The following is a 22,392-nucleotide window of genomic DNA, read 5'->3' as shown; positions in this document are numbered from 1 at the left end:
TAATCATGTGGATTGCAGCTCTGATATCATGTACTCCCAGCATTCTGAACCTTCCTCACATTCTTTATGAATTAAGCAGTTGTTTCCCAGAGTATAGTGAAGGAATAACATTTCTGGTGGTAAATGAAAGGCCATTTGTTGTAGTCAGGTATATTTTGATCCCATAGGCTTTTTGGAATTGCACAGTAAGAGGTGACCAAGTTATGAATGAAAACTGTTATCTAACATAATGCTGTCATGCTAAATTGGTCTGCGGTGATGGATTCATTAGTTTAGTAGTGTAATATAACGTACTCTCCATGTGTCGGCCTATAAGAATGAAATACATTAAGTACTTTCTGTTCTTGTTGTTTTGTTTTTTTCAAGCCTTTAATGCCTTAATCAAATCTGAGAGAAATCAAATGAGTCATGTTGTAGGAGATCTGAGCCCACTCAGTGGGTTAACTTATTTGGCTAACACATGAAAAGCTGAGAAAGTAGATACAATTCAGAAGTTTGAAATAAACATCCTCCATGTTTGTTGCTTATGATAGCATCCATATATTCCCTGTGCAGCACCTAATGACTCAGTAGACTGATTTTGCCAGGATTCCCATAAAAATCGTGTTGTAGGACTTGAACAATAATTTTATCAACTTTCCCATTTCCTCATGATTTCAGAGATGACTAATAATGTGCGGTATATATGACTATGTTTGTGTGACAGGAAACAATTGGGATCAACAAAAGATGCTGATCCAGGATGATGCCCTCTGTCATAAGGAAGATGTTAGTTTTTCACTAATGATGTTTCCACCAAGATACATGTAGGCTATATAAATTAGTGTTGCTGTAAATCAAAATAAATGGGCGGAAGATTTTCCTTTAGACCAAATAGGAAACTTTCAGAGTCTGTTTAATTGCATTTTTAGAGTCATATTAAGTTGCCACACATAAAATTATAATAACAGTGCTATTTTGGTGCAATTAAGAGAAATTTTACTATGAAATAGTAGGCTACTTAAAATATCAGGGCCATTTTAGACATTTTGATATTTAACCATAGCCTACATTTTGTTGAGTGAGACAACCCATCTAATAGGCTACCACAAAACATCACATATTTTATTAAATCTTTTGATATGTCGTTGTTTTCTAACAACAAAGTTTAGAGGATGATGTCATTACTTTTTTTGATTAGGGAGATTTTAAAAAGACAGGAAAGTAGGCTAGTGGAATTATTTAAATATGAAGAAGAAAATCCCCATCGAGTCATTTCGGTCGGCTATTTTTGTTTGATGTCAAGATGAAACTGTAATCAAATCAACAACTAAACATGCTGTGTCTGAACTAGAGGGAACCATTAAGGACAAAACGGTGTTTAAAAAGTCACATTTCCACCGTCTTTCATCAGTGTTTGAAAGTGGTAAAGATGATTGAAAACTGCCTAAATAAAATCATCGCGTCACTGATCTTTAGCACCCGGCAGGCGGAGCGCGAGCGAGTCTTCACTCACACCTCACTGGCTCACGCTCACCAGCCGTGTTGTTATAGCGGGGCATCTGACTGACTGGCCGACAGAGAGACGCGAGGTGAACCTGCAGGAGCCGCTCGCCACGGGGGACCATGGTCATCATGAATCGCTCGCCGGACAGCAGGACTTGAGACCTGCGGTTTATCTGCAATCACCGAGATTGTCCTTCCATAGTACACCTAGAATTTCCTCCGCTTCCATCATCTGGAATTGCTTTAACACTAGAACTAATCATGCTGTGGAAAACGGGACTGGTTATTCTGTGCTGGGGCTTGTCGTCCGGGGAACTCCAGGACGGGCAGTCCGGCACTCCTGCTGCTCCAGCGCGGAGAACTTTGGATTTCGGCTTCGTCCCCTCCGGAGTTTACGACACCGTCGCCTATTACGAGCCCGGGGCCATTGGGATTTTATTTAACATGATGCACGCTTTCCTCTATGTGGTTCAGCCTAACCCGTTTCCTGAAGGTGAGCTCAATCCTGTGATTTTCTTGAACTTCTGGACACCTTGAATCAATGTGCACCCACTAAATCATTAGAAGCAGGTTATTTATGATACCACATTATTTCTCCAACACCATCTACCATATCATGAGTAGTGTGTGAGAGAGCTGCCACCTGTGGTATATCTCCATGGTGAATAAGATTGTGTGAGGGGTTGGATGTGGCTGGTCTGACTCTGGCATATTCTCCACCCCCACTGTGTTCGTCATTATTTGGTAAATCTTGAGATTAAGATTGTGAGTGACCCTGTGAGTCACTATCCTAATGAGCTAAAAGGCTAATCTTGAATGCCATATGTTGCTGTGCTTTTATTTTCCAGCATGCCACAGGATATAACCCGGTTCCTGGAGGGACCCCAAACATACACACACACATACAGTAGTAGATCTTGGAGAACTTTACTAAAGAGCTTGCTTGATAAGGTAGACATCCTAAATGTGTGCTATTGGTCATGCTTTAGAAACAGGGTTGGGAAGGGCTGGTATAATCAACAATAGAAGCCACCAAACACCCACACTATTACAAATAAAAGTGTCAAAATGGAGCTTTTTGCTGCAATGCCGTAGAAGATTTCTTAGCATTAAGAACATTTAATCGGAAGAACCACTTTATACTAAAAAAGAACGTTTTATCCAATGGAATGATTCCATTGATGTTAAAGGTTCATCATGGAACTGTAGATGCCAAATAAAGAACCATTATTTTTAAGAGTGTATACGGTAGATCTTGCATAATTTTGCAAGGATTATACTTGTTTTATTCTATATTCTGCTCTGTATTTCACTCTATTCCCAAGATTATAATTCCTTCTTTTTGTGCAGCTCGTTCATTTCTCATCTGGTAGTGATGGCCCCAGTAGGTCCAAGTCATCCGTGCATATACGTCTTCTGAACGCATGCAACACTGTCGGCATTTTGTTTTCATTTCTCCTCCTTCGTTCTCAAATAAAAATAGCCACAGCTGTAGCCTTTCGGCAAATTAATTAGAATGATAAAAGCTCTCTGACAGGCCTCCAGTATATGATAATTCAGCCCACTGCGTTTGATTTGCAGAAAAGAGACAGCTGTAGAGCTGCGACAGTCTCGTCATGACTCCAATCCTGCTTGATTTGTTCTCTGCCACTATGTTTGTGCCAGTCTTGGGAGTCATTTCTTAGCCTGGATTTTCAGGGCAGATTTAAGAAGCCTGGTCACGTCACACCTAGACAGACATGCTCAAATCCTTTGATCCTTAAATCTGAATGGACTTTGACAAGTGAAAGTAAGGACACTGATGTGTGATGGTAACCCCCTGTCTCCTTCAAAAGAAACAGTGTCTTTAGACCTGCAAAACTACTCGTAAGATCAAAGCACGCTGGGGGACGATGGTTCGGTAATGGCCTATTAATTGCTCCATGTGAAGGTCTCTGGTTTCGCAGAGTTATATTGCCAGGAAATATATTAGGGAGCACTTAGGATATCTTTGTTCTCAGACATTGACCTGGCTGTCATGGCTGCCACCTTTGGTCTCTCTCTCTGTTCCCTGAGCCTCAGGCTGTATCTCATTTTGCTCCTCAAAGCAAAATTTTTGTCTTTTAGGATGGTGTGTCATTTCAATACCACTAGTGTCACCAAACAAATTTTAAAGTAATGATTGTTTCTGTACAGGTTTTGTCAAACATTTCCCACATCTGCCACTGTCGTGTAAAGCTGGGTTCAGGCTACGGGTGTTTCGGGCCGTTTTATGCCCAATTTACACGTCCCGAAATCACATCCAGGACATCAATCGGTTCTGATGTTTGATATTTAGGATTTTAAATCGGGATGTATACAACTGATTACGTTAGTACTTCCACAATAGCCAATAAGAGACAAGTGTACAAGGAGCAACAAAACTTTTGAAATGGCGACCGTGAAGCAACAAGTATCTTTATGGGTCCAGTGGGCAACGGAGATGGAGGAACGGCTGGTCCAAATGTGCCAACAACACGACTGCCTTTATAATGTCTACAGCAATTTGCCGTTACACAGTATCCATTTTGTTTAAATCAGCTTCCCCGTGAGATCTCGTGAAGTGCTAAATCTGGCATGATCATCTTAACAATATCTTGTAGTGTGTGATGCGGCACGATTTTCAAATCTTGTAGTGTGTGCAGGTTTGAGATTTGAAAGAAAATCTGTGAAGATAATCCAGATTTCACAATTTAAAAACTCATGAGGTCTGAGTCCGGCTTAAGTTTGGAGTCAGTAAGATTTCATTTTTCGCAAGGAGGATCAAAAGTGACAGTAAAGACATTTACAAAAATCAATTAATTTAAAAAAAAAAAATTATTCATCAAATAATCCTTAACACGTGTATCACGGTTTAAATATTAAGCAGCACAACTACTTTCAAAATTGATAATAATAAGAAATATTCCTTGAGAAGAAAATCAGCATATTTGAATGATTTCTGATGGATCCTGTGAAGCTGAAAATTCAGCTTTACCATCACAGGAATATATTACATTTAAAAATATTTTAAAACAATATAACAATATTTCACAATATTACTGTTTTACTTTTTTTTTTTTTACTTTTTCCCCCCAAAAAAATAAAATATTACCTACGCCAAACTTTTGAAAGGTTGTGTATAAGTCGGTTATGAATTCCATTAGGGCGCTATTGTAATGTGGACACCCTTGAGCTCCATCTCAGATTATATGGCAGATCCCAAATCTAGCATTCCAGGTGATGAGCTGAGTCCATCTGAAGTAGACATATGCAGTGGAGGCAGTTGCCAGGGCAACATAAGTTTCTCCCATTGGCCTACATATGTCTGAATGCTGTACTGTTATACAAGGTGTGAATAGCCAGTGCTTTCTGCGGGAAGAGCAGTGCTTCAGTAGATCTTAACAGATCCTTGTTTAACCACAGGACAACCAAGACTGTATTCATGTTTTTCATGCCAGGAAGTATGCAAATGTGCTTATACCAGGGCTATTATAATTTAATAAAACCTATATTTTTGCAGTAAAGTCAATTGAATATTTTTACATTTTGAATGTATAACTAATTATGTTGAATTCATGTTTATAAAAAAAAGACTCTGCAGAGCATGACGTCATGATATCACGACTGTTGCAGTGTCCGAAGAAATTTTGCATGCTCAAAGTAAAACTAAAAGTTAATAGACATATTTTTAAAAAATGGACCCAGCAGGGTTGCTGAAGGATGAAGCTGCAGTGTGTATGGCAGATGGCCGCCAGCTTGCTGTGCTCCCTCTTGCTCCTCTACATCTCGAGAGGCAGTTATGACACTCACTGGGGCTGACGGGAAATGAAATTGAACTTTTTCCTCTCTATTGCTCCCTTTCCCTCTTTCCATACCCCAGTTATCTCATTCTGCTTGACCTCCATTCTTTCTCCTCCTTGCCTCCACTCAGCAAGCCCCATCCCCCCCCCCCCCCCCCCCCCCCCCATACATATTCATGTCCAAAGCTCCCCAAAAGGAGTCATATGTAAAGGCTGTTGCTGTTATTTTTAGAGGTGGCATAAAAAACCCAATACACAGTCATTACAAATATATTCAATTGTGATGCTAGTGACTTGGACACAAATCCAAATGAATGGAATGTTCAATTCAGAACAGAATAGAAAAACCTTCAAAATAAGTTGTTGTAATAAATTATATTCATACATTATGTACATACAGTGGGTGTGTGCCAGACTATGGTTGTTATTGTATGAGCAGCTGTGAAATACATCCCACATATTTGAATGTAGTGAGCACTTGATGTTTGAGGAGGAAGTTGGAGATGTTGGGCGCGTGTGATTTGTCACGTGTTTTCATGACTCCGGCATGACTGTGGTGCTCCGGGGACTGGCACATGTCACTAGATTTCCTGGGGCATCTTTAACCCAGCATGAGGCCCATGAGCTCCAGTAAACCAGTGCACAACTGTCACCATTATCAAAATGACCTGGCATCCTAACAATATTCTAAAAATGTTCTTAACAAAACACCTTATTTTTGGTGTCCAGTAACGTGCTTGATAATTTCTCTGTTTCCTGAAATAATGTTGGTGTTTCAATAGAATACTGGTTATTAATCGACATTTGTGGGGGGTTTTTGTTTATATTTACTTGGTATCACTTTAGTTTAGGGTCCAATTCTCACTATTAACTAGTTGCTTATTAGCATGCATATTACTAGGATATTGGCTGTTTATAAGTACTTATAAAGCACATATTAATGCCTTATCCTGCATATTCTACCTCCCTTAATCCTAGCCAATACCTAAACGTAACAACTACCTTACTAACTATTAATAAGCAGTGATTAGGTGTTTGAGGCAAAAGTCGTAGTTAATAGTGAGAATTGGACCCTAATCTAAAGTGTGACCATTTAATTTAATAATACTATTAAATCCATTCCTGTAACTCAAGCAGAGCATGGTGCTAGCAACATGGCGCTAGGTCATGAGTTCGATTCCCAGGGAATGCTTCAACGGATAAAGTGTGTATACCTTGAATATGTCGCTTTAGATAAAACCGCCTACCAAATGCAAAAATGTTAGGGCAAATTCTTCTAGTTTGGCACTGTTTTGCATTGTTTGTGGCTCGATTTAGTCATCATCAATGAAAGCTTTTCAAAGCGATTGGTTCATTTTGAGGGCTAGTTAGTTAGTTTGCTCACAGAAATGCTATGAATTTAATGTTTTTTGAAAAATAGATTTTAAGGAATTTTTATTAAAAATTAGGTATATCAAGTGTCAAATTGCATTTAATTTAGTTAGTAATTGTTTAAAAATTACAATGGTAAAATAGAGTTCCAATGTATCAAAACTAGGGCTATCGATTTAACACGTTAATTTGGTGTGATTAATTATGGGAATAAAAATCTGTTATTTATAAGTTAACAGCCATAATATGAAAATAACTATCTCCTCATTGGTATCAGCCAAAATGTTATTATCAGTACATCGTCAATTTATCATTTTCATATAGCAGGCAGCGGAGTCTTTTTCTTTTCTTTTTTTAAGTGTGAATAGATGAGGATGACTGATTTTTAGTTTAGTTTTTTTCGGCCACATCTTTGTTTATTCTTATTTAAAAAAATATATATATATATTAAATATGTTTAATAGCAGATTAGGAAATATATTTTACTAATGCCTCAGGCTACCTACTAATCATTTTACTTCATTTGAAGACTTTCCACAGATTTCCCTCCAAAATCAGCGCAGAGTAAGTCTGCTGATTCCGCCTGGACATGCTTACAGCTTAAACACTCCGGTCCTGGCTTAGACGTTATAAGCAAAAGGGTTATTTGCAGCATGTAGTCCCTTATCTGAGAGCTGATACGCTCCTGTCTGGGTGTGCTTAAGCACCGCAGGGCTTGTAGCCGACCCTAAATCTTGCCCTCCTGCTCTGTAGATACAGCAATACATACACCCGCGCACCCTCTGTCACCTTTGGTGTGCTTTACCTGGGGTTCTGGTTGAAAGCCAATTCACAAGAGCACTTTAAGAGGATTTCAAACTGTTTGTTGCCATTGAGCCACAGTGAGAGTATGTCTGAATCTCAAAGACTGATCGCATAATGATGACCAGGTCATGACTCATGAGTGGTCATATGTTTGCTTCTCAACAGATAAATTATGACCGTCTAAAGTGACAACACATCTAGCAACCATACTGAACTATAGACTATTAGAATGGGGGAAAGCAATTTTATTTTTGTCTAAATTTGACCTTGCATTCACACCTGTACAGTAGACGGTGCAGCTCAAACAAACCAAACACAAATGTGATGTTTAGCTCATTTTTGCTTATTAGTATGGTTGAATTGGATCATCGAAGGTCAGCAGCAAAGATATTGGATAATAAAGTGATTAAATGCATACATTTTTATTTTTTTTGTGTAAAAAAAAAAAAAGATGAAAAATTCATAATACACAGGTTTGTGTAATATTCTGAGTTTGTATTTCACTGTTTTTATTCGTTTTGAGTAATACTGAACCTGAGTAAATGTTTACATTTAGTCTACTACAATAACCATCATGTTTACACGGCGCACAAACATTCACGTCTGATTTTTTTTTTTTTTATAAGTAACTGAATGAATCCATTACTTTGAAAGTTACTTGAAAAAATAATCTGGTTATGTAACTTGCATTACCCCCAACACTAAAAAAAGTGAATTACGCTTTTGTTTACAGACACCATTTGGTTTGATATTGTATTATCTATGCAATTAAATTCATACATTTAGTGTGTCTTAGTGTCCAAATATGTTGTGGGACGGGAACCTCTGTATTTGTGTAGCCCACATTAGTGATGTTTGTGTGATGGTAAGCCTCTCTGGAGCGCCTCAGATTTAGACTGTCATAACTAAACTGCTCCTGCTGCTAATGTGATGATCGCATTTACATTTATACTCCAGTGAGCGTCTTCCTCCGCTGCCTCATGTTAGCATGGCATTATGGGATGTCAGACAGTGAACCCATCAGGTGCAGGCGTTCTGCAGCGTTTTTGAGAGGAAAGTGGAAAGGATTGCTGTAGCCTCTGAATGAAATACTTATTTTTAGAAGAGCTGCACACATACACACAGTTACTTTCTCTCTCCAGCATGTTGTGTGGGTTGGGTTTCTCTCTCTTGAGAGGGAAACAAAGGCTTAAACTGAGAGAGAGTGTAATGAAAGACTGGCAGTGATCCTGAGCTATACTGCCCTCGATTATGCAACCACATTTAGCCAAGTCAAAGGGGCTATTTAGGCATCCAGAGATACAAAAGTCTTAGCAAAGACACAGACCGTTCAAAAACACTTTTGCATCATCCAAAATGTTTGTTCAAATCTTGAAGGTGTCTTTTCACGTATTATTTTTATTAGTAGTAGTATTTTCTCTGAATCCGTGAATATAGGGTTGGTCATTACTAGACGTGACGGTATTAAATTTTCATATCACAATAATTTCATCATGGTATTAAAATATTATCATGCTATTGAAATGCATTACAAAACAGGAAAAGATTAAACCGTTAGTTCACCCAAAATTTAAATTATGTCATTAATTACTCACCTTCATCCCAGAAACGTAGTAAAGACGTCTTTTAAATAGTCCATGTGACTACAGTGGTCAACCTTAATTTTAGTGTACAAAAAAAAAGAACGCATGCGTGTGATGCTGACGCAGGAGCCGGCCAATAATGAGCCAGCGTTTTGACGTAGAAACCTGAAGCAATGCAATGTTTACTACGTGAACAGCATTAGAGACTGACATGGAAGATAATAAATTGTTGAATAAAGTCGTTGTTTTTGTTTTGTTTTGAGCACAAAATATTCTCGTCACTTTATAAAATTAAGATTGAACCACTGTAGTCACATGGACTATTTTAACAATGTCTTTACTACCTTTCTGGCAGGTTCTTTACTAGTTCTGGCAGGTCGCGACTCACGTTAGTCAGCTGACTATCAGCTGATCCACATCTACCTACAGGAATACGACGCCTATCACCGTATACATATATAAGCAAATATAATACAATTATGTTGTACTTTAAAATCTTGAATATATTTCCATACATTCATGTTGGTTCTGTTCTATTGACCCTAAGATGGGTTATTGCTGCTCTCCCTGCTTTATCCATGCTAGGCTGCAGGGAGTTCTCGCCCAGAACGGAACCATACCGCCAATCCAAACTGTATGCTAATTGTCAATCATATTTGACAATAGTGGTCCTGACAGAAATTACAATTTTGTGGCAGTCTATGGGGGGTTCAGAAAACTCTCAGTTCCCTTTCGTCCTGGGAACTCCGACATGTCGTCGGGTGAGTTCCCTGACGAATTGGGACGACACGTCTCCGTTCCCTGTACTCAGGGAACGAGGGTTACATACGTAACCGAGACGATTTCATCAAAAAGATCTTAATTTGCGTTCTAAAGATGAACGAAGATCTTACGGTTTTGGAACGACATGAGGGTGAGTAATTACCTAATAACAGAATTTAGATTTTTGGGTGAACTAACCCTTTGACAAACTTCAGTTTTATCCTCTTAACAACAAGTTTAAATAATTTTTAGCAAGTTTTGATCAAAAAGTAATGTCAAATGTAATGAACAACCCTCTTCATGGACTTCAGAGAAAAAACTACTTAAATAATTGTAAAAAAAAGTTTAGGCAGTACCATTGCCTACTGTATCCCTTTTTTTACCCTTAAAATGAAATGGGTGTCATTTTAGGTTGATGTTCATTTAAGAGTTCCATGTAAACACCCTCTTTGCTTTTGAAATGAGTAATGGTGATTCCTGCTATAAACTGTGGGTTTGAGTCAAATATACAGTAGTTAGAGCTGCTTCATCCTTCAATAACAGTCTCTTTGCAAATTGACAAATTTGCAAACCATTCTGCGCTGAAAAGTACCGTTCAAATTGTTAAACACAGATTAAAACAGTCAGGGACCTCATTAAAAATACAATTCAGCTGCTCTTTTTTTAATATTGGGATTTTTAGAAGCATATGTAGAACCGCATAAAGCCAAAAGTTAGAATTTTCATACATTTCACTTTTCATTTCACATTTTTACATGTTTTACTCTTTTTTTTTTTTCTGTTCTTTTTTTCTAGTTTAGTTTAGGAATATCAAATATCTGATCACCGAATAGGCGTGATACACCAATATTCCTCATCATATGACCACTTTAATCAAAACTGAGGCAAGAAATCCTCTTTATGAGGTGACGCCTGCAAAGTGGCCTTAGATAACTGGTTAACAGAATGTAAGCATACTGGGACATTTCCAGGTAACACTAGAATGTCATGAACATGAGGTCAGGGAGTTGCAGTGCTTCTGAAAGGGTGAGAGGGCATCCCAGCTGGGAATAGAGGAGAGGGTGGCTCTAAAGCTATACGTCACTAGGGCTTCTGGGAAAATCCAGAGGGGTTATTCATGGGCAGAGTGAGATGGCTGATAGGATTATATAGACTGTAAGTTAGAGCGATAATGGTGTATAATAATGAGAAAGAAAAGCGAAAATGACATGAGCATACGTGATATGAAAAAGGAGAGAGACAAAAGAGAATGTGAAATGATAAGGAAAAGAGAGAATAATAAGAGAGCTGCCCTTTTGTGGTAATTTTAGAGCCTTGAGAATAGTAGGAAATAAAATTATTTATTGTGCCTATGTCACGTAACGTTGCGCGCATGTTTGGCATTCATTTTGTTTGGCAGATATAAATGTAAATCCCCTTATTCAGAAAATTAATTGTGGCAGAATTCAGCTGTTTGTTCAGATTTCTTGAATATTAGCTTATGGGTTATAGCGGTCAATCAGAACACTTCACATGACACGCATCATTAAATTACGATTAAATTCCAATATTATTCAGATTTTTTTATTCAATTAATCTGCGAGTCAGGATTTTTATATATTTTTTCAATAGAAATCTTTTGCAACATTATAAATGACTATACAACTCCCACTCTTGTTCAATTTAATTGCTGAATAAAAAAATATATTTTTTAATCTAACCCCAAAATTTTGAATGGTAGTGCGTCTTTATTAAGTTGTTTTCCTATTCTGTTGGCTGCTTCCCAAAAGGATGGTTCATGTTTGAATGTCTTTGTGGGTTTTGTAGGCAAAACTTGGCCCATACAGATACAATCTGAATCCAAATATTCACACATATTCAAACATAAAGTAATATCCTTTCCTCTAGCTTTGATCTAATTTAGCACTGCTTCAAGCATTCATCCCATGTGGGCTGTAGTTAAAAAACATGCATTAGAGTATAATGTACAAATACTAGATGCAGATGTTTCCTCATTAAAATGTATGCCCTTGCTTATCTGCTTACCATAAATTCACAGCGCAAGAGGGAGAGTGCACATAATTGCGATGTCACGTGACTTGCCAGCATTTCCCAGCTGAAATGAGCCTCTTTGCAACATTTATTGCCTTGAGGCTGTTCAGCTGTATATGCCAGTTGAATATCGCTCTTCATTTTGATTTTTTTTAACTATGCCGTTGTTAAAAGTAAGCAAATGTTCACATTAATAAAAATGTATGCTTTAATGTTCATTAGAATCAATACATGGGAAAATCAACAACAAAAAAATATGCCTGACTAGAATTGTGTGTTCTGTTGCCGTTTCTGTTTAAAGGAGAACTCCGGTCAATTTTAACATTGAGCTCATTTTTTTGTAAATTTGGAGTGCTGTCAATACAGAGAACAACGTCAGAAATCGGTGTTGCCTACACCGTGTTATCCTCTTTTTAAAATTTGCACCCTGTTTACTTCAATGGGGCAAGTTTTAAACCTGCTTTTATCCTCTTAACATCCTTGATGTGTCACTACAAGTGCCCAGCCATGTTGAGTGATTCCTTCAGAGTGAACACGGGTGAATCTGACTGCAGTAGATGTGAAAGATATGAATAAAAATGCTGTTATTTCAGCCAGTGCAAATACATGTATTTACTTCCTGTTTTTGGTTGAAGTCCAAAGTAGTCGATTGTCGAGTTCACGCGCATAGGTTTAGTTACCTATGATCACGCGCGTGAACTCGACAATCGACTACTTTGGACTTCAACCGAAAACAAGAAGTAAATACAGGTATTTGCGCTGGCTGATTTTTATTAATATCTTTCACATCTAATGCAGTCAGATTCACCGTGTTCACTCTGAAGGAATCACTCAACATGGCTGGGCACTTGTAATGACACATCTAGGATGTGAAGAGGATAAAAGCAGGTTTAAAACTTGCCCCATTCAAGTCAACAGGGTGTAAATTTTAAAAAGAGGATAACACGGTGTAGGCAACACCGATTTTTGTCGTTGTTCTCTGTATTGACAGCACTCCAAATTTACTAAAAAATTTGCTCAATGTTAAAATTGACCGGAGTTCTCCTTTAACAGGGACAGAAGGGTGTTTTTGCTAATCAGTATATATTAATCAGTAACCCCTCCATGACCCTTATTTATCTTTATATCAGCTTTGCCTTGATCAGTAAGCTGATATTAAGCAGGGATTGCGTTTATTCTGTATCCAAAGAGAGAGAGAGTCCCAATTGCCGTCATGGCAAATTAAAGGTAAATGTTTTATAAACACTTTTTGTTATAATGGTTGAAACTCTCTTCACATCCTCATAGCAATCAATAATAGAAGTTGTCTAAACATTAAAACATGTACATATGTCTTGTGTGGAAGTCGCAGGACCAAAAAAATTTTCATCCAATCATTGCATACGATGTCCATACATGACCGTCAACATATGTATTATCATACCTCCACACACCAGCTCGCGTAGACATCACACATCATCAGTGCGTTTCATGAGGCAATGCAGAGTTGTAGACACCGTCAGCGAGCGCCACAAACAAACAGCAGCCACCGTTTACAGTTACCCCTGAACCAAAACAACGAGCTTCTGCTGCGTTCACACCATGTCGTAACAGTAATTACCCGTGACGTTACCCGGAGCTGTTCATATCCTCAGACTCCGATTTATGCGTTTCTGTCAACACTTTCAACACCGAAATGAATCTGCAGTAGTAAGGTGGTACAAGAAGGAACTCCTTAAGTTGTTTACGTTCATTATTATTGTAATGTTATATGTGGTTTGAAGACACAGTTTTTAGAATTTCTATTACTCTGTGTGTTGAACTGAAAATCACTCTTTTGTGTGTTAAACACAATCTAACAGTCTTAAATTTCAGTTGCTGTGCGCGTGAAGAACAATTATAGTGCACTCTACTCCAGTTTTGTGATCTAACAGACACCCGGTAGAAAGTAACATAAGGTACAGCAATAAAGTCCAGCAAGATAAAGTTGTTTTATGCGAAACCATAGACCTTGATACAGTATCTATCAAGTACAATAATAGTAACATTGAATAATCTTAGAGACTCGAGTTTCATTGTGTTGAATGAAGCGTGGCTTTGGAGACGCTCTGAAGGGAGGGTGGTATCTCATGCTTTTAATGCTAACTTGCTATCGCTAGCCTGCATTTGCCTACGCAACCTTTAACACTTCTGCATTGCTATAGACCAGTATTATACACTGTCAGAAAAAATATGCAAATATTGTACCTCTAGGGGTACAACAGCTTTTCACTGGGGCAGTACCTTTAAAAGGACAACTTTGTGCCCTATCTTACCCCTGAAAGGTGCAGAGAGTAGTAGTATACACCTTTAAGGTACTTCTATGCACTTTTTATATATATATACTTTTATAGTATATATATAAAGTTGGTGAAGTTGATATACAAAGATGGTCCCTTCCCCAGTGACAAGCTGTTGTACCCCGTAAGTTTTTGCAAAAAATTCTGAGGGTGTAGATTATTCCATAGCTTTGGGAATTTGTAGTAAAGAAAATTACTCTTAAGGCATTTCACTGTAGACTTAATTATATTTAATGCGGGCAGAACAATCTGATTTCTGATTATGACTCAGATAGTGTCACGTGAGGGTTGTGAATATAAATCGCACAATGAAGGAGAATCAAAATAAGCAGTCTTTAATCACAAACACTCTGGAGAACGTGGAGAAATACAAAACATCGTACACAAACAAGAACGGACCAAGAGCTAAGGAGATCTCAGGGCTTAAATGCAGCTGAACAGAATGACTGATCAAGGAGACTAATGAGAACTCAGACAGACAGGAAACAGGAACAAAGCAAACCAGTCTCAAACTGAACATAAAACAATATACACATTTTACAGATCCAAAACACTACCAATGGAAAACATCACAATACAGTGAAGGATTTTTAGATGAAGTGTGCACAAAAATAATCATATTTGATCTCCAGCACAGTTTCTGCAACCTAATTCATTAACCTTGAATGTGGACCTAAAAATAATACTGATACATTTTTCAAAAACAGAATGCAAGTAGGCCACATAGTCTGGTCAGCTGACTCGTGAATTGCACAGTTTGTAAGGACATAAACAGTGGGGCAGGAATGTGGAACAGTTCAAGCTTGCATCGTACTTTATAGTTTGAGGCTATGATTGTTCTCAGAATAGAATTGAGTATAAATCTGTAATTGCTATTATATATATATATATATATATATATATATATATATATATATATATTAGTTGTATTTGCTTTTATAAATATTCTGAATCCCATTGAAATTTATATAAATACAGTCCATTCTGACTGGCTTGTGGAGAAACTAGATGTCATTTAACCGGACTCATTTTGTTATAGACCTTATTCGTGTGTGAACTGAAACACAAATGCCCAGTTTAGCAAAGTCATCAGCAATGTGTGAATCTCCTTATAGGTTTAAACAGGCTATGGGCACAGATGGACTCATAAATGCGGATCTGTGCCATAAACCATGATATTATGTCTATTAAAAACCATGTACAGTGTGTTAATAAGTAGATGGCCCAGGGATGGTGTGTATTGTTCCTTTTCTGAGCAAGTGTTTTTCCTTTCCACCCAAAAGCCGTTTTTCTCATAAAAATTTACCACAAGCAAATGACAGTTATTGTCCCTCAGGTCTCCTGGGGAGAAAAAGGATTCTGTGTAGAAAACAAGTGAGATATATGTTGCAATAAGAAATGGAGCGCACACAAGGAAGTAAGGTGGATTAATATTGTCCAATAATTGCTGTAGGTTTATTCACTTCTACTGTACATTATTAGAAAAGGTTTTTAGAACTTTATAGGGTTCTGTCAGGTGCTTCATATATAATGAACCTTAAATTTAGGGGTTCCCATCATGTGATCCTTTTAATTGATTTTTTATTATTTATTTTTTTATAAATATGTTATCTTAAATTGTATGAATTAAACAGCTTGTGAACAAACTTTATCACTAGAAAAAAATAAAATAACCAATTAAACATGAACATATTATGCTATAATTTAAACTGAGAACTGCCGAGACCTGACAAAATGACAGTTTCTTTTTTGACCTTTGAATATGTGTGAATTTTGACGAGCATATCCATAGCAGACTAGTGGGAGTGGCCTTGGATGGCAACATGCCCAGTGCATTATGGGTTCTGACCTATTTGGCAGAAGGGAAGACAGCAGCCTTTTTTTCTAATTTTTCTCTAGTCAGGTAGCACCGATATCAAAATAGTTTTGCCTTTCTACTGTATAGGCAGCCCATATTTTACCAGCAGTGAAGTACCCCTTTAAGACATTTCTCGTAATATAAAAACTTTTTGCCATAAAGTGTTCTTTAAAATTGTGTGAAGAACCTTGAACCTTTTTTTCCAATTACGGATGCACTGATATTATAATTCTGGCCGATACCAATAAGCCAATAATTAATTTTCTGTTTCATGCTGGCTGAAAACCTTTCAATGGCCAATATAAAAATTCTATACTATTTTGTTTAAATAAACTAAAAATAGAATTGATCATTTTAATTGGTACAAGTGAATTTAGGCATCACACTACAGTTATGAGAACTAGATATTCATTTTGAGGTTTGCTAAGGATCACATGTAACAGTGTTATTCAATTATTAGGGATTTATTTTATTTTATTCTATCTTGGCAAGTAATCAATATATCATGCATATGATGCATGCATATATATTTGTTTTTGCTGACTTCCTGATGAAAACACTTTTAGAGCACTGTCTGTAACACTGTACATGTATGTGTATTTTGAATGTTTGTGGAATGCTTTTTGTCTACAGAGAACATATTGTTACCTTTTCACTGCAACTGACAAAAGCAGGGATAATGTGAGGATATTATATATCATGCATGTACATACTCATTTCACATACACATGCACAAAATAACCTTCCTCAGTGAGTATCAGAATACAGGGCAACTCAAATTTCTCTTTGTATATTTATCTAAAAAGAGATTCTGTGTTGCAGTCCAAGCCTGTCGATGCTGTGAAGAGATTGGTGTTGTTTCCAACTGCGGCTTGAAATCGCTCATGCATTTCATTCTGTTTTTATTAATACTGGGCTTGAAAGAGAGAACTGTATATTTTGTACCACCCCTACTTTTTTCTATTAGTTTCTTACTACTCTTCTTCCTCTTCCTATTCATTCTTTCTGGTTGTGTCACCGGGTTTCTCTTTCTTGGTAACTGACACCTTAGTTACAGAGGAGCCTTATTGCTTTATGTGTGCTTCAACAGATTGTTATTGTTAATGTTCAGGTACAGTTTGTAACCCTCTGGGACTCTAACCAGGCACCAGGGAGTAGATGAGATAAGTCATGAGCATTGGCTTCATGGCATTAGGGTTGTGAGAAGTGACACGCTTGGTCACTCATGTTAAATAGATAGCAGATGTCTCAAGGGTTTATGAAGCCTTCAGAATATTCTGAACACATCTGATTCTCTCTGCTGTGCAAAAGCTACTGTGTGAAAAAACTCAGGCTAATGTCACCAAGTTGCAACTGAACATTTTCACGTAATTGAGTCACTAACAACAGATGTTCGTATACCACAGCTCAGTACAGTTGCTAGTGAAGGGTTTGAGACTGAGATTGTTCTTTTGGTGCCCTCAGCCAATCTGGGGTGTCATGAATCCAAAGTGATTGGCTAAAAGAAACTGTTTCTGGAACTGAATGCAAAGATGGCAGAATTCAAATTGTGTATTTCCACGGAGTCATGTGATAGATGAGCTAAGTTGTCTTAGCCGCTGACACTTGTGTGACACCTCAGATTGGGTACAGAATACAGGAGTTACTCCTGAACTCATGACGGTTGACAGTGGTTACAACTTACCATAGCAACATTTTTGTGTGGCACAACTTTTTTAAAAGAAATTAATACTTTTTTCAGCAAGAACACACTGGGCCCTATTTTTACGATCTACTACAGTAAGCGCATAGGGCGGGACAAGCCGGATTCAGGTATTTTTGATCAAATAAATGCAGGCTTGTTGAGCATAAGAGACTTCTTTAAAAAACATTCAGGGTGTGTTCACACTTGTCATGTTTGGTTCGATTAAAACAAAGTGCGGTTTATTGGAACGCTATCATCTGAACCCTGGTGCGCACCAAGACAGCCGAAACGTACCAAAAACAGGACATGATGGCACAAGATGCGACCCTAAAAAGGACTGAATGCTCAAGCATACCTGTTTTTTCTCGTCATAGTCATGATGATGCCCATCACAGTTCGGTTCGACCAATCAAGTTGTGAACGTATCTGTTATGAGGATAGCAGAAGAACCCAAGCGCAGACAGTATACAAACACACAAGGTTTATTTATAACAGAAAACAGGGGAAAACAAAACCCACGAGGGGGCAAAACAGGACTGGAGGGCAAAAGCAAAGACAAACTCCACTAAGACTTGACTGAAAACTAGACTAACAAACAGCAACACAAACTCACAATTCTCATTAAACAGACAAAGTACTCACAGCACAGAGATGAACACGCAATGATTGACAATGAACCGGCACAGGACAGCAAACACATGGGGATTAAAAAGGGAGAAACTAATGAGGGGAACAGGTGACACTAGGTAACACTGACTAGGTAATAATGACAAGACGAGGATAACAAGGGGGCGGGGTTACATAACGAGACAACACAAGCACATGGCCCAAACAGGTCATGTGCTTGCACACAAAACATGGGTCTGTCATGATCCTGCCTCAAGACTAGAGAAAATCAAGGACATGAGGGCAAAATCATGACAGTATCCTTATGCCTTTAGGTTCTGTATTGAGTCGTGACAGTAATATGCGGTGATACGAGTGGCAGTGGTGTTTTGTTGTAGTGTGAATGTAGCCACAGTGTTGCAATAATACAAAAAAAATTCAGCTGAGAGGCTTCAGACAAAAACTTTTCTTAATTACGACTTTAAGATTGAGAATTAACGCTTCCAAGTTGGTGTGGAATCAAGTGAATTTGTAAAAATGACTGAAGATTGCAAAAGTTTGGGATTGGTAAGATTTTTTTAATGTTTTGAAAGAAGTGTCTTATGCTCACTAAGGCTGCATTTATTTGATCAAAAATACAGTAAACAAAACTACTGTTTTGAAATATTGAAATTAATATATATATATATTTATTAATATACTTTAAAATGTAATTTATTCCTAAGATGGCAAAGCTGAATTTTCAGCAACCATTACTCCAGTCATCAGTGTCCTTCAGAAATGTTCATTTCTTTTCAAACTACGTCCTGTTATATTTGTTGAATTATGATATGGAAAATAAGTTTCCCCATACAAGAAAATGTGTGTTTATAGTGTTTTCTTATTTTGCTAAAAAATTTATACTTACTACTACAGCAATGTTCATTTCTTATTATCAATTTTGAAAAAAGTTGTTCTGCTTAATTTTTTGAGGAAACGGTGATAAATTTGTTCCAGGATGAATTCTTTTAATGTTCAAAAAAAAACATTTATTTAAAAAAATAATCTTTATGAATGTCTTGTCTGCACTGACAGTTTTGAATTTCTGAATTAAAGCAATAATTTTCTTTTTTTAAATGTTACTGGCTCTTTTACTTTTGAACAGTATTGTATGTCATCTAATCAGTTTTTATCTTAAATTAGTAGTATTTTTCTTCAATTTGATGTATTTATGAGGACTCAAAACCCTTAAAGACACATCATTCAGAAAAGGCAGACTCATCTTTGAATGAATGTTTTAATATAGTACTTACAGCATGTTTGGCCAACTGCTATGCCTCAGTCTGGTTGCTGAGCACCGATAGCTTTGTTTGGAAGAGACGTCTGGCAGCTCTAGCTCTCTGCGCATCTCCCTAAGGCTTTTGGCACACTACACAGGATACAAGAGCAAAATGTAGAGCGCCCTTAGAAATGCATCTCTCTGATATGCACTTTTTTACAGTATAATCCTCTTATTCATGCAGTTCTCTTGGACGTCTGTTAGCTCTGTAAACCTGGTAATCACAGTAATGCCTCTCAGGAATCTTTGGTGACTTTGCATTTAGTGCATTATTAGCATTGACTTGCCATCAGTCCCATTCTAAAAAGATTATTTTACTTCTCCATTTGATCTTCCACAGGATTAACGTCATGTTTGATGATAAAAGATAATGTAAAAGAATTCAGAAATTGTTCAGGAATTAAAGGCAGGGTATGTGATTTGCTTCAAAAACTGTTTTTGTTATGAAAGGATGAAAGTCTCTTCACATCCTGATAGCGATTACTAAGGCCCTTACCCACATGGCACACTTCATATGTACTTTCGGTCTTGTGGACTCACAATGGCTGCCGTGTGCGAGTGTCTGTTAAGTCCTTGATACAAACAAACCTCATTATTTAAAGAAAAATATATTATGCAATCCATATGATCAGGGTGGTTTGAATGTTGTGGATTTTTCAACTTTGAATAGCTCTTTTAAAATAAATTGGCTAAAATGTTTTATAAAAAATAATTGCTCTTTGTGGAATATTTTCCCTAACCATTTAATTTTTATACATTGGTTTGAGTCTGATATACTATTAGGTTATCAGTTGTTGAATTCTGAATCTGATGGTCAGTTTTTGAGTATTACTGACCTACTGTATGTCTGAAATTTAAGTGTCATATTTCTGTTACAGAATATTGTATTGTCATGATTATTATATTTCTCCCAAAATTGTATCTCTATTCAGAAATCAGGGCACTTGGTGTAACACTGTAGGAAGTAAAGTCTCCAAACATTTGTTTTTAGATAAACTTGATTTAATTAATAATAAATGCAGTAACCAATCGATCAGGGGTGCGTTTCCCGTACAACTATATAGCTCGCTGCTTCACTACCATAGTCTCAAATATCTGAGAAAGAAAATATCTTTCTCAGATATTTTGCTTTATTACCAGACTCAATATTTGGCTCGTTATTACATAGTAGGCTAGAGCACGTTTGCACATGCACAGTCTTCAAAGACGGTGCTTTAAATCTCTCGACAAACTAAAAGACGTAAATTACATTTGTGTGTATTCTAAATAAATAACACGGGTTGTATTGAATGTCAGCTTGCTATTTTGCTAAAGATGAGGATTTATTGAGTCTACATCTCATGTAAACTAGAAACTATGCTTCTAACCACAGCTCGAGAGCTGTCGTTTCATCCACACAAGTTTGCGATGCTGTTTTCGAACGTTCGTTGGAACGATGGTTTCGGGAAACACCAAATCGTTGAACTATGCTGATAATGACAGAACTATGCTGATAACGACAGATAACTGACTCTCTTCGAGTAAGAGAGTTTAGTTAAAATGTAGCTGTCTGCTTTCAGCTAGATAATAATTTAAACATTAGCAGAACTAGCATATTAAATTTTCAGTACATTCTTGGCACAAGATTGTCATCTCTGCTATTGCTTGGCACATTTCAGAAGACTTGTGCCCTGAAAGGGCATTTGTAATCACTTTCTTTCTCTTGACAGATATTAGTCTTCGGTGTAACTGAAGAGATGTAAAAACCTTTAGAGTTTCACGTCTCTGGCGTGCCATGATAATGTGAGGTGATGTGGCTTACAAATGTATTCAAGGCTGCTTATCTCCAGAGCCACCTTGAGGAGATTTCATGATGAAATATTTATGAAGATATGGTGGGGTTTTTAACTTTTAAAAAAGAGTGGCGTACTTCTGAGAAAATCTCTTTCTCTCTTCTGCACTAGTAGAGAAACGTCTCAAAAGCAAAGTCGTGGGTGTGAGAGTGCGTCCTGCTGGGAGGATGAGAGGAGGAAGGAACGAGTGCCGTGGAGGATGGATACAAAATGGCTGCATCAAAGAGAAGTTTGCCCTGATGAAAGAACGTGATGCGTGCCGTTACAAGACTAGAATTAATACACGTTTTTGTGATGTACCACAAGGTGCCACATTTTATCCAGGACAAAAATGTATCTATAATTAAGTGGTTCTCAAAGTGTGGGAGGCACTTCCTTAAATTCAAATGTGCTGCATTGTTCTCCTTATTTCTCTACAGTGCGCTCACTGTTGCACTTATGTTAATAACGCTTTAAAAAATTATTTATTTTCCTGACACAGAGCTGTCGTATGGCTTCAGAATACTCTAAATAAGTATAAATCATAATTTTAAGTAAAGTTTATGTTTACTTTTAGCTTGATATTTATCATAACAATTATTATTTTTCCATCTGGTTTGACAAAAATAATTAAATGTATTTTTTTTTATAATAAAGCACTTTTTAAAATTAAATCAATAAAATATATATTTAATTTACAGAAAACATCAGAATAACAATGCAGGCCAACTGATAAAAAGTCCTGGCAACAGTTTTTCCAGATTTAATGGGGAGTGTGACAAAAAAAAGAGAACCACTGCTACAAACCACTCCTACATTCAGAGCAACGTTACACTTTCTCATTGTCTGTCATTTTGACGGACAGGGTCGTAAAAATTCTGTCATAATATGAACCCATCATTTTAAGTTTCATATTTCAATGACATGTCACATGATCCTTCAAAAATCATCAGATTTGGTG

General features: G+C 37.2%; 1 protein-coding gene across 14 annotated transcripts in view; it reads left to right on the top strand.

The window, feature by feature from the left end:
• Positions 1-1,489: 1,489 nt before the first annotated feature.
• prom1a (prominin 1a) overlaps positions 1,490-22,392 on the top strand; it is a gene marked incomplete at its 3' end in the record, with an annotated part of 54,353 nt that continues 33,450 nt past the window's right edge. For 9 of the 14 annotated variants that reach the window (XR_013799888.1, XR_013799889.1, XR_013799892.1 and 6 more), the window contains exon 1: positions 1,493-1,978. Coding sequence is in view for 9 of the 14 variants with exons in the window: in XM_079631769.1 (XP_079487895.1) it covers positions 1,747-1,978 (232 nt within the window). Of the gene's footprint in view, positions 1,979-22,392 lie in introns of all 14 variants that reach the window. The other 5 variants (XR_013799890.1, XR_013799891.1, XM_079631765.1 and 2 more) reach the window with 2 other exon arrangements.

This window comes from Phoxinus phoxinus (assembly GCF_949152265.1).
Source record: "Phoxinus phoxinus genome assembly, chromosome: 12".
Classification (NCBI taxonomy): Eukaryota; Metazoa; Chordata; class Actinopteri; order Cypriniformes; family Leuciscidae; genus Phoxinus; species Phoxinus phoxinus.
Note: the sequence above shows the minus strand (reverse complement) of the source record. Positions and strands in the feature narration are given on the sequence as shown.